The sequence below is a fragment of the Notolepis coatsorum genome (assembly GCF_963971535.1).
Source record: "Notolepis coatsorum genome assembly, chromosome: 6".
Taxonomy (NCBI): domain Eukaryota; kingdom Metazoa; phylum Chordata; class Actinopteri; order Aulopiformes; family Paralepididae; genus Notolepis; species Notolepis coatsorum.
The window spans coordinates 135,980,878-135,994,585 of record NC_140170.1 but is presented as its reverse complement, the minus strand read 5'-3'; the positions used below and the strand labels follow the sequence as shown (position 1 = coordinate 135,994,585).

General features: G+C 40.8%; 1 protein-coding gene across 1 annotated transcript in view; it reads left to right on the top strand.

The window, feature by feature from the left end:
• Positions 1–8,993, top strand: part of cse1l (CSE1 chromosome segregation 1-like (yeast)) — a 53,548-nt gene extending 44,555 nt beyond the window's left edge. The window contains exon 25 of the mRNA XM_084316411.1: positions 8,280–8,993. Coding sequence (XP_084172537.1) covers positions 8,280–8,369 — 90 coding nt within the window. The 3' untranslated portion in view covers positions 8,370–8,993. The remainder of the gene's footprint in view (positions 1–8,279) is intronic.
• Positions 8,994–13,708: the final 4,715 nt, after the last annotated feature.

Genomic DNA, 13,708 nt, shown 5'->3' with positions numbered 1-13,708 from the left:
CAACCAAAGCTAAAGATCTGTTTTTGATGAGGTATATACACTGCTCAAAAAAATTAAGGGAACACTTAAACAACATATCTTAGATCTCGATGAATTAAATATTCCAGTTGAAAATCTTTATTCATTTAGATAGTGTAATCCGTTGAGAACAAAATAACATAAGAATGGTCAATGGAGCCAATGTCGAATCTGCCAATCCTGTTGTTCTCTGACAAATGCCAATCAGGCTGCACGGTGTTGGGCTGTGAGCACCACCCTCATGGAGTCTGCTTCTCACAGTTTGAGCAGAAACATGCACATTAGTGGAGGTTGTTGCTGGAGGTAGTTTTGTAGGGCTCTGGCAGTGCTCCTCCTGTTCCTCCTTGCACAAAGGACCAGATAGTGGTCCTGCTGCTTGGTTGTTGTCTTCCTACGCCCCCCTCCACATCTCCTGGTGTACTGGCCTCAGGGTTTCCGTTATCCGGTAATAAAACATTTTTTACCGGGAAAATCTGTTGAAGTCCGACATATTTTAATCTCTCCGGTCATAATGTCCTGCGCACATTCAGGCCAGAATGGAAAGGCAAATTCTCAGGCAAATGCAACCAACCAGAAGGCGAGATTGTTCTGAGTTTACAGCGCTTTCACCCGTCTCTGCTGTGCTCAGCACCAATGGGAAGCGACTACCGTAATTTTCTCACTATAAGCCCCCCCTGAATATAAGCCGCAGCAGCTAAATTGAATGATGTGTACATATATAAGCCGCAGGTGTTTTAATGTTTAATTACCATATGTAATTAGCATTGGGACACAATACTGTCGGACAAATAACAAGAATTAACTCATTTACAAGTTGTATTAAGTTTAGCAAATAAGGGAACAGATAAATAACATTTCAATGCAGTCAAAAAAGCAATATTTCGATTTTTACATTTTCGGGTTTGGTCACGTTGAGTCACATATAAGCCGCACCACTATATAAGCCGCCGGGTCGAAAAATGTGGGGGGGAAGGCGTGGCTTATAGTCCGAAAATTACGGTATTTGCTTTTTGAGTTTCTGAAAGTCGGCCATTGCTTTAGCTCTACTCGAGAGTAAACTTGACTCAACAACACTGACATGTGGCAACTTTTCCGAGACAGTAAGTTCATTTGACTTATTCTAGTCTAAAGAAACATATATATTACTATTGATAAATCTAGTTACGTGAATGCCACAAAACGAATGCCTTTTGTTAACCCATTCTCTGCCAATCACGTGTTAAGACGGGTTCAAAGGTCATGCGTTGTCTGCCAATAACGTCGTACAGCGTGTTTCAAGTTCATATTTCATATTTTCGTCATGGTATTCATATTTCCTTGACTGAGGCTGGTCTGATGCTGTTTGAGCCGGCACAACTCTGCAACGCTTCGATACTGCCACCTGGTGGCTGATCGGCGAGTTGCAACCGGAAGTCGATAATTGTGACCCCGGTGTGTCTCCCTATTCCGTCCGGCCACTCGTTTATCGTCCCGGGACTCAATCCACACACCGTGGACAATGGATTGTTGCCATAACTCAATAAACAACATGATTTGGGCGTATATTAGTATTATACAAACCGGAACTGGATCGCCTCGATCCCCACCACATAACTGGGATTGGTTTGCTCCACTCTCATCGCCCAACGGTACGAGGAGACTGACGTGAGTTTCAGCGTTTTTCTTAATCATTTTCGATACAAACTGCTCTGATCAATATATCACCCATACTACATAAATCATTTAACGTCTGTCACGGAATTATAAACGACTAGATTATAAAATCTCCATAGACGGAGAATGGTTTAGGATGATCAAAGTGGTGGCAGAGAATGGGTTAATCAGAACGTTATTTACGCGACAACCAGTGTGTGTGCTTGCGCCACTCTCTTTCAGTGTATGATAAATGTACATATGAATGTTGATAAATCTAGGTAACGTTAATGCCACAAATCAAATGCCTTTGTTAATCAGAACGTTATTTGCGTTATCAATTGTTTTTAAGCTCAATAAACTCTGACCGGAATTTCTCCCATTTGTCCGGGAGATTGAAATCTTCAAGGACACGGAGACCGGCACACATTTTTTCTTGACTGGCCTATCTCCTGGTATCTCCTCCATGCTCTTGACACTGTGCTGGGAGACACGGCAAACCTTCTTGCCACAGTGCGCATTGATGTGCCATCCTGGATGAGCTGCACTACCTGAGCAACTTCTGTGGGTTGCAGACACCGCCTCATGCTACCTCTAGTGGTGAGGGCACTGGCAAAATGTAAAAGTAACCAAAAATCAGCCAGAAAGGATAAGGAAATGGTCTGTGGCCACCACCTGCAGAACCATTCCATTTATAGGGGTTGTCTTGCAAATTGCCTCCTTTCCACCTGTCCATTTGCACAACAGCAGGTGAAATTTATTCACAATCAGTGTTGCTTCCTAACTTGACAGGTTGATATAGAAGTGTGATTGACTTGGAGTTACATTGTAATGATTGTGTTCCCTTTATTTTTTTTGAGCAGTATGTATATATAGGGAAACGGTTTATTATACAGTTTATAGTTTATTAGTCTGGGGTTATTAGCATAGGGGTGATGTGAGGTGGTTTCAGACGGGCCTGAAATGCCCTTTTCCTTTAAATCTCTAAAATAGGGCATGTTAAAAACGGGGGGGGGGGGGGACAACAGACTCATGATAGAAAATCCAGCTTATGAATAGCAACTGCTCTTCAGTTACACTGAACTCTCCCAGGGAGACAAAATAATTTATCGTTTGTGTTCTGAATTTTATTCCATGACCTGGTCGCAAAATAGAGAGCTGCTCTACAAAGTTCTGGGCAGCCATCTAGTTGAGGGAACATAACAGCTGGTGGTTACTGATAGTAGATTACATTACACAAATATACAGGGAGTTTACACAGTGGTTTTGGAAAGAAAAATAAGACTGCAAGGTGTAGAGGAGGCAGCATGCATGTAAATAATGTGCCCATAGTGGTTCTCTGGGGACCCACATGGAAGGTGTCACACACCTCTGTTATCTTGCCACCTACACTATAGACACCATGGAATTCTCAGGTCCCAGGATTTAAACACCTTCAATTTGGGACTTGGCATGAAAATGTTAACACTTAATAACGTAGCCTGTACAGGTCTTTTCCTAACTGCTAAATTAAGGCATGCCATACTTCCATCATAATAAACCCAGCCTAACTAGGTTCTCAATGTGTACTCTAAAAGAACCTGTCATTCACAATAGAAACCGTGTCCATGATGGTGCTAAACGGACTTGAGGACTGTTGGATGAAAAAAGGCTGAATTCATATATAACTTGCATTTATAAATTTGGGGTGAATGCCACTAGGGGCAAGAGCAGCTAACCATGAGTTAATAATAATAATAGTATATCAAAAAGCAGGGTAGCCGGACCAGCACTCGCAGGTTCAATGTTTTTTTAATGGCAGCCTGAATAAAAAGCAGACATGTTTCGGACAATGTCCTTCTTCAGTGATATGGCTAGCACTGGAAATACATTCAAGGTGATGGTTAAATACACCTGGCAGGTAATTACATGACATGACACGGCAGGAAATGACATCACAACGCAGGTGTGCCTGTGCAATATGACCAAATGAATGACTTATCAAAATAGAGTCCAATCATAATTTATACATATATATAGATATATCTATATCTAACACCAATCTATATTATAAACAATACAATACAAAACAGAACAAAATTACCAGAAACTTGATAACATATAACATACCCATTAATTTATAGGGCTAATTGAGCCACTTTACGTAATTAATTAATTAATTAATTAGTTTCAAATTATACATTGGGCATCTTTGTGAAGCATGCCACTAGTTTGGCAACAAACAACTTTAATAAAACCAGAAATAACACTGTAGGAGTAAGGAGGTTAGAGGAAACGGGTTAAAACGTTCTCTTCATTCATTCCTCTAGGTTCGATGCAATTGAACAGGTGGATATAATAACATTCACGTTGCAACAGCAGCTTGTGTCTGTCTCCACCTCGCGCTGGCCTGAGTACTAACTCTAGTCCCATAAATTTGAGATCGTTGACGGTATGTTTACACTTAGAAATGTCGAGCTACCGACGACTTGACATCTGAATTTCTCACAGCACATTTGTGTTCACTTATTCTTGATTTAAAGACTCTCGTTTGCCCACATAAGAAAAATTACAAGGACATTTTAGCAAATACACCAGATTGGACGAATTACACGTAATCCGTCCTTTGACTGGGATATTTTCCCCGTTTTAGTATGTGCGAAAAATGTATCTTTAATCATACCCTGGCACTGTACACAGGATTGGCAGGGAAAATTCCCATCTGGGATATTGGACATAAAATGAGAAGGTTTCTTTAAGGGCAAATCAGTTTTGACTAGGAGATTAGATAAATTCGCTTGTCTCTTGTAAAAATAGTTAGGCGAATGCTGAAACGCTGTCCCTATAAGAGGGTCGGTCTGCAGAATATGCCAATGTTTATTGACAATACTCTGTGTGTCTCTCGTAATAGGGCTGTAAGTAGACACAAAAGATACTTTGTCAGTTTTATCTTTCTTTCTGGGGGTAAACAACGTGGCCCTATCGATATGCTTGGTTGTTTATAATATAGATTGGTGTTAGATATAGATATATCTATATATATGTATAAATTATGATTGGACTCTATTTTGATAAGTCATTCATTTGGTCATATTGCACAGGCACACCTGCGTTGTGATGTCATTTCCTGCCGTGTCATGTCATGTAATTACCTGCCAGGTGTATTTAACCATCACCTTGAATGTATTTCCAGTGCTAGCCATATCACTGAAGAAGGACATTGTCCGAAACATGTCTGCTTTTTATTCAGGCTGCCATTAAAAAAACATTGAACCTGTGAGTGCTGGTCCGGCTACCCTGCTTTTTGATATACTGAACTTTATGGGATTACAGCACCCAGTGTGAGAACTTGTGAGCGCGGTCTAACTTGACTATATTAATAATGCATTAAATTTATAGTGCACTCTATATTTGGAAACCAAATCTCAGAGTGCTACAGAGTAAAAAAGACTTTAAAAACATAGGCAATTAAAAAACAAGACATAAAAGCATAAAAAAGGGATAAAACACACAAGGCATGTATAAAAACGGTTAAAGCCCAACTTGCAGGTTAAACCCTACTCTTCAATTATGGGTAGTTTACATCATTGGTATCTAATTTCATTATTTTTTTTCCATTTGTGCCGGAAATGCCACTCTGAAAGAGTTAAAAAGGTCCACGCACGAATAACATGCACGAGCAAATAAAAAAAGCTTATCAGACGCTAGAGGGCGGTGACGTCAAGCGAGGCAACTTTCCCCTACTTCTGATCCACTACAAGGAGTTTTTAAGAGTGCAGAAAGCTATTTCCTTGATCCAAATGGACGCATTACAACACGCAAATGGGTTTAATCGTCTGAGACTTTGGGGCGGCTAGGTGGTGTAGTGGGCAAGGCACTCGCCACCAGTGTGGAGACGCTAGGATTCGCGTGTTCGAATCCAGCTCTCCACATTGTTTTCAGTTTAGCTGGTCGTCCGCAGTAATACACATTGGCCGTATTACGGGGAGGGAAAACTGAAGGGTGGGGATCGAACGTTGTGAACAAGCGACTCCTACAAGTCGGTTGGTGCGCCTGCGCAGTAGAATCAGGAAGTGTCGGGGGCAGCGTGAGCCTCCCACGCGTTACTCCTCGACACTGAGAGATCGAGCTGCGCAGGTGAAAAGATGCGACTGCTGTTACCTCAAGTACCGGAGGGGACTTGTGCTATGTATGACTTAGTCCACATTGCAGCCGGCTTGTGGGAGGCAAGAAACAGCGTTCGTGACAGGGGAGGGTTGAATTGGATGATACGAAATTGGGATGGGAGAAAATATAGAAAAATGGGAGAAAAAGTGGATCAAAAAAAAAGAAAAATCGTCTGAGACTTTGATGAACCAGCTACAACTGGTTGAAACAAGGTAGTTATAATGTTTTTAATGTAAAAAAAAGAACTACATTTACCACTAGGCAGCCTGTTGTTCAGTACAGCAGCGCTACTGGTCTGTCGCCTTATCCCCGGGTCATAGCTGGCTATATGTATCGCTCTGGCTAACATTACCCCGCTAACGTTAGCATCTGTTAGTCTACTGTCGTGCATGTAAAAGAGTTTTGGGAACGAGTAAAATGTGTAGGTCCTCTTCTCAGACCTGTGGCAAAGCACTGCTGCACACACATCATGCCGGCTAGCAAGCTATGCGCCCCAGCATGTTGATACGATAGTAGCCCCTTTAGCTGCACTCGGTGCATCAGTGACGATAGCTATGAGCTAACTAACGCTACAAGCTCAAACACCTTATAACTACTACTATTGTCGTGTCCATAGTTCCCTGGCATAATACTTGTGAGGACAAAGGTATACAAAGAGGAGAGAACTATTTTAAATCTGGTATTCATGCCGGCTGGCAAGCTAGTGTTAGCACAATGGCTACCAAGCTAAGCTAAGCTACGGCGTCTGGCGTTGTGGACACAATATGTACAGATATGGTAACGTGGTTGTGGCTTTTACAAATAATGGTTGGCTTTGGAGATGGATGGCTATGATCACGGAGCAATAGTGTTGTTAGGTGAAACGGATGCATTTTCATTCATCACTCCTCGGCTAGTAGCAAGGCTCTCTGCTTCGTGCCACAGCCACTAGCTGTGTGTGACTCAAGAGCCCCCCTCGCCCTCCCACTACTGCTCCCCCCTGCTGTCCTGTACCCAGCGTGACGTCATCATTAATGACACACGCACGCTATGAAAACCATGGATTGAAATATGCGTGTGCATGGAGGCTGTGGTTTAGTCGACAAAATGTTTGATAAAAACGCTAACACTGGGTCAATTTCGATAATTTTTTTTCTCATGAAAGTCAGCGTTGGCCTAGTCACATTGTTTATTGAACAAAAATACAACATGCAAGTTGGCCTTTAAGGTGAGAGACCCCGGCCCAGGTGAATAGGCAAATATACTTTTTGTTTTTTGAGATTTTGTTATATTTTGCTTCCTAAACATGTCTTCTATGAAACTAGTGACAATAAAACGTCAATAACACACATTTAGTTGTTTATTTTACTTCATTTTGCCTTATTGCATCCATAAATGTGCACATATTTAATGGGGAAGTGCCTCATTTGCATTATATAAACATAAAATTCAGAAAACTTGCAATATATATGTACATAACAAACTGGGAAAGTTTCATAGTGATATCTATTCAAATATGTTTTGCCTATTAGGGGGTACTACACTGTACTACACTGTTTGTAGCCTGTGTGTAGTTCTGTTCAGTTCAATAACATTATTATTATTATTATTATTATTATTATTATTATTATTATTATTATTATTATTATTATTATTATTATTATTATTATTCAGTTATCAGGCATGTGTTTAGGTTGTCTATTACTAATGGTTTAATTAGGTATTGTGTTTGCAAATATCTGTTTCAAAAAAAGAAGTATGGCATTTTACAATACAGAACTTTGAAGGCGTTTTCCCAAAAATGAGTTAAGAGTTTTTCCTCATACTCTGAGCCAGACATCTACACTTCAGTACCACTCACATACACCAAACCTTCCAGTTCTATTAATATCTATGTTCTGAAGGTATTTACAGAAGGGTTTGTTTATCGCATTCATACCCTGATTTATATCACATTCTATTACTAAAAACATGGTGAAATATGGAATTTTAGCATAAAAATGGACTGAATGGAGTATTTTCTGATTTATGGAGTGATAAAAAGAGATCCAAAATCCCCTCTGTAATAACCTTTGGCTCTAATATGTCAACAAAATGAAACTATAATTTTGAAAATGGCTTTATCCAATGTTCAGATTTCTGTCCTGGAATTATATGCAAATTAGTGCATATTTAAGTAGATCATGCCTCATTTTCATATTTAAACATACAATTTCAGAAAACTTGTAATACAAAAAAGTCTTGTCTTAATATAAGTAATCAACTGGGGAAGTTTCATTGTGATATATATTAGTTAAATTTTTTTTTTACCCTAATTCACCTGTAGTGTCTAACCTTAAAACTAAGGGAAGGCTTTCGTGAAGAGGTATGTTTTAAGTCCTCTTTTAAAGGAAGCGGTGACATCACCAGTGACATGAGTTGGTGACATCGCCAGTCGTATAGATGCACTTGGCATCTAAAAAACAAATCATCGTAAATCAGTTATTCTCATCTCCTCTCTTCAGGTTCCCTCAATGCTGAGCACCAGTCTGGACGCAGAGGCCCTCCTGTTTCTGCAGGGTTACCTGCAGGCAGCCACCGTACAGTTGGTGTAAAAATGAAGAGCGTCGACCTAATTAGACCCATTCTGTTGCCCCCGGGCCGCACTAAAGACCTTGTTGTGACTGAAGGAATTAAAAACTTGGCAGATTTGGTTTGACTTTGTGGCAGATAAGATGGAAACGTCGTGAATATGGGTATTCTGCTTGGATTTGAGATGTTCTCTGACATGGATTTTTTAAAGGTTTATTTTTCTTTCTTTTTTTCAGTGTGAAAAGGAAAAGAAATATGGGCACGAGTTGACCTTTTACTTTCTTTGGCTTAGGTTGACATCTCTGGCTCCGTTGCTTGCTGTGTGGTAATGGCAAGTTCAAGCTAGCTTCAACAAGGATTTGAATATCATACTTGACATAACAAATGTAGTGATTTATTGCAACAAGTTCCGGTTTATTTCAGCGATTATCAAGAGATTAGTTTCCAGTATTTTGATTCAAGCTTTCTTTGTGCTTTTTCGTACGTTGGAATTCCTTTTTTTGTTTTTACTGGTTTGGAGGACTGGGGTCTAAACATAATGCTTCATGTTTTTCTGTTGCATGTTACTTGTATTTTGTATTTTTTATGTCTGGTCTTAGTTTCTGTCGGTTAATGTGAATAAAGAGGCACTTGTATAAAACACATCAGCATCTTGAACAATAGCCTCGGTCTGTCAAATGTCACATTTGTCTTGGGTTTGTTTTTAAGTTTACCTGTGTATTTCCACTTACCATAGTTGATGCGCCCTGATGAGAGGTTTTGATCTGTACATTATTATTTACGTTAAAGGTGCTATATAACATTCAGCCACTAGATGTCGTACTGCAGCACTAGCATGTGATTTATCCAATCCGGTGTATTCTACGTGGAGAAACGGGACCAGTCAACATTTTAATAGGGAACATTATTGTAGTCCTTTTCAACAGGTTTATAGGTCTTTGATGTCTCGTAAACATGTATTAGAAGTGTTTTTACTGGATTATGCATTCTAGCAGCCTCTATACCTCTGTTTAAATCCTAATCTCAATGGGCTGTGCCTGTAACCAGAAATCTGCTTTTATTGTACAAATACAATAATTATCATATCTTGCAGTGGTGCACAAGCCTGTGCTGTCGGAATGAAATTCAGATTCAACTTTCAGATTAGGTGTTGCACCAAATATCACTCAACATCCAGCAATGGCATAGCACATAAAAACATTTTTATGTTCAACTTTAGGTAGGAAATATAACATTTATTATTTAAATGGTGTTTGTTTTATACCAAGGCAAGACATTGAAAGGTCTTAGGACTTTACGTGTCCATTGGTGGTCTTCATTTCAACATTCTTGATGAAGGGTAGCATACAGTTGTCTCCTCCCATGAAGCGATAGGTTGCAAGGTTAGCCTCCCAGGGCAACAGCCTAGAGACATAATGCAAGGAGACACTTTAGCCTCCCAAGGTAACGGCTTAGAGACAGAATGCAAGGAGACACTTTGGCCTCCCAAGGTAACAGCTTAGAGACAGAATGCAAGGAGACACTGGCCTCCCAAGGTAACAGCCTAGAGACAATGCAAGAAGACACTTGATCTACCAGACTCTTGTCTTTATTCCAATGCATTACAGTAAAGGCTGTTATTTTAACCCATGATTAATGGATACATTTGCATATCCACAATGGAAATAATTGATGTTTTGGGTCATTCTTGATCATTTTTAATAATGCATGTCTTTTTAAATAATTGTCAAATAAAACAAAACTAAATACTTATGCTCGTGTAACAACGGGTATGTACATGAGACGAGGAATGCAGACCATCTGCTGCTCCCCTAAGATGGCAGCCATGGACTGCTGCACAGTGTAGAGAGGATCCAGCGGTGGTATCAGACTCCGAAGCTCTTTCCTGGGTTTAGATGACCGATGAGAGAAACGGGATACAGAACTTTTGATTCAATGTTCCCAATAGTGAAAGAAGTACCCAAACCTTTAAATTATGGCTATGTGTCTAATCTGCCCGTCGCTTATCAATGACTTGTTTGCAGTCAACATTGTCGAAACGGATAGTTTTTTAATCGGTTCATATCCTTTTTATAGCATTTCGAAAAGCTATCGTTCTCTCGGAATTTTCCGGGAAAATAGAAAGATTCCCCCATAAACGGCATTTATTGGAATATTCTTGAATACACTAGACACGTTGTAATTTGTCTGCCTATTTATGAATCGTTTTCAAATAAACGCTAGATTATCGATAGTATATGTGTACTTATGCACGCTATAGAGGCGGGCTGAAAAATCGATTACCTCATTTCCTCAAGATCACACATACACACACACAGCACATGCTGATATCTCAGTGAATACAGCTCTGATTACCCCAAGACTGGTAACATAGACTCCTTACCTTAGATCAGATGTTCTCCAAAAAGATTATTCCAATTCCTGATCGCCATTCCAAATATCGATCGCGTTTATTGATTGATTATTGGCTGCTGTAAATATATATTCCACGCTGCATTACAACTCGCGATCACTTCCATGTTCATCAGACGGCTTGCCAGCACAGTGGAGTTGGCTCCACCTCCACAGATCCAGCAGTATAATCGAATGACCTGCAGTTACACAGGGATAGATGATAGGGGGTGGTATTTTCCCATCTGAGCTCCTAGAGGGTCTGCTATACCAACGGGAGACTCGGTTGATGAAATATGAATTCAGATCGCTAATAAAAAAATCAAACGACAATACACGTCGTCGGCACTCAACGGGGGTCTGATAAGACGACAATACACGTTGTCGGCATTCAAAGTGTTAAGGGGAGAGAACAGATGGTGGAGGTAAACGGTACTCTATCCCCCCCCCCCTCACAGTGAGCTGTGGTGTTCCACAAGGAAGCATACTAGGACCGCTACTGTTCCTAATTTATGCAAATGACATGTCGTCAGCTTGTGACTGCAACTTGTTCTTGTTCGCGGACGACTCAGCCCTGCCGGTCTCTGACAAGAACAAGTTACAGGTTGAAAAAACCCTCAGCTCAGAACTCGGCAGAATCTGCACCTGGCTCGCTGATAACAAACTATCATTACACCTGGGTAAAACAGAGTCCATTCTCTTCGGATCAAATAACAAACTCAGCAAGACCGACGGCTTCTCAGTTACAGTGGGTGACAATATTGTCACAAGGAAAGATGAAATTACATACCTAGGTTCCATCCTAGAGGCAAATCTTTCCTGTGACAAAATGGCATCCAATGTAATCAAAAAAGTCAACCAACGAACTAGATTCTTGTACCGGATCTCCTCTCTGGTAAACAAGAATACCCTGAAGACTCTGGCAGGAGCACTCATTCAAGGGTACTACGACTATGCTTGCACCTCAAAGGCGCTAAAAACAAGATTACAAACATCACAAAACAAACTGGTCAGACTACTACTTGACCTTACTCCCACCTCACCCCTGCCCACTTTGACTACCTAGGATGGCTTAGAGTAGACAACAGAGTACAGCAACTTGCAATGGGCCTGGTCTACAAGATACACTACACAACTAAGGTACCCATGTACATGTCAAAATACTTCCCAAAGGTCAGTGAATACCACGACCACAACACCAGAGGGAGCTCCACAAATCATGTTAAACCCAGATTCGGCTCACACAAGGGACTAAACACGTTTTGCAATTATGCCACATCAATGTGGAACGCCCTACCCAAAGCTGTAAAGGAATGTGAATCACTACCCACTTTCAAAACCACTCTCAAAGAGCACCTATGGGAGACTGCAATTCGAAACTGGCCCCTGTAAATGTCCTAACCCAACCCTCTCCAATGTACAGTAAATGCTAACCCAATAATACACGAGACCCTCTTCTTGGGACCAAGTAAGGTTTCGTCGATATTCCAATGTACAGTTTCCCCCACCCTGCCTACCCAACCCCCCACCCCACCCACCCAACTCCAATGTACAGTTCCCCCCCCCACCCCACCTATCCAACCTCCTCCAATGTACAGTTTCTACGTCAAATGTATATACTCTCTTTTTTAGACGCTTTTTGTATCACAAACTACTGTATTTGTAAATCTGGTATGTCATAAATGTATAGATGTAGCAGTACTGTCTATCTGTATGTCATGCACGTCTATCTGTATGTCATGTATGTCATATATGTTATGATGAATTGAAAATGGGGGACCCTGATGTAAACAAGACGAAAGTCTTTCTCTGGTCTGCATCCCCCTAACAATTGTGTGTATTGAGCTGTACTGTATTGTACCCATTCTGCAATTTGTTAATACATTTTTCAATCAATCAATCAAGCAGAGAAGGTTTTGAAAAGAACATGTGACTGCAGTGCACAGTGTTTGGAATCTCACTCAGAGCAGAGAGATAACAAAAACAAAACTTGAAAACATGTGCTCTGCTATGACAGTGTTTGGAATCAGTTTGGAACGGAGCGTTCCCAAAACAAACGCCAGGAGTGAAAAACTAGCCTACTCTAACTTTAAGAATCGAGAAGGTTGCTTAACAATTAGACTGTATATCAGGATTTACATCTCAATAGTACATGGGTGTTCCTGGTTGAACCAAATTTAGTTTGAATGACTAATATTAATACATTTTCTCTTATGAGATAGCTTCAGGGCTGCTGATCTAAGAGCAGAGCAGAAAAAAACGGAAAACAAAACAAACTTGATTTGAGAGCCAAAGCTCTGAGAATAATAAAAATACGTATACAAAGAATGAAAAACATAATCACACAAACAATGAAATGCACATCTGTAGTGTGTTTCAACTTGCCTTAATCATTTGTAGAATCTCGAGTTGGCCTCCTCCATCCGGCACCACCCAACACCCCGTCTTCTTCTTTCGCATTGTCCTTGGTTCGTTTGACAACTGAAGCAGGCTAACTGTCTGGTGAATCGCAGTTAGGATTGCTGGAACTGTCTCTTAGATCTTTATCTTCTTTGGCCAGTGATAAGGTTGCTGTCCCATAGCTGGGTGGTGTTGTTCTGTAGCTACAGAGTGGAGCTGGTATGGTCTCTGCCTCCCAGTTCTGGAGCAGTAGGTTTAGCTGGGGTCAGCTGCATCTGCCTCTCGCTGGAGCAGTAGTGTCGGCGGGCATTGGTTTGGCACAGAGATGGAGGAGACCCCCCTTGAGAAACCACAAAGGAGAGGGGTACAGGTGTATGGGGTACAGGTGTACATGGGAGAGAGAGAGAGATGTTGTAGTGAGTGCCAGCTGGAAGACAGAAATCAACAAAGCTCTGTATATATGAAATCACTATCCATTCTCTTCCCCCTCTTTTTTCTCTCTCAGCCACGCTTTAAAAAATGTTGCCCGTTACCACATATCTTTCATTCAAATCACATTCATACAGTGTTT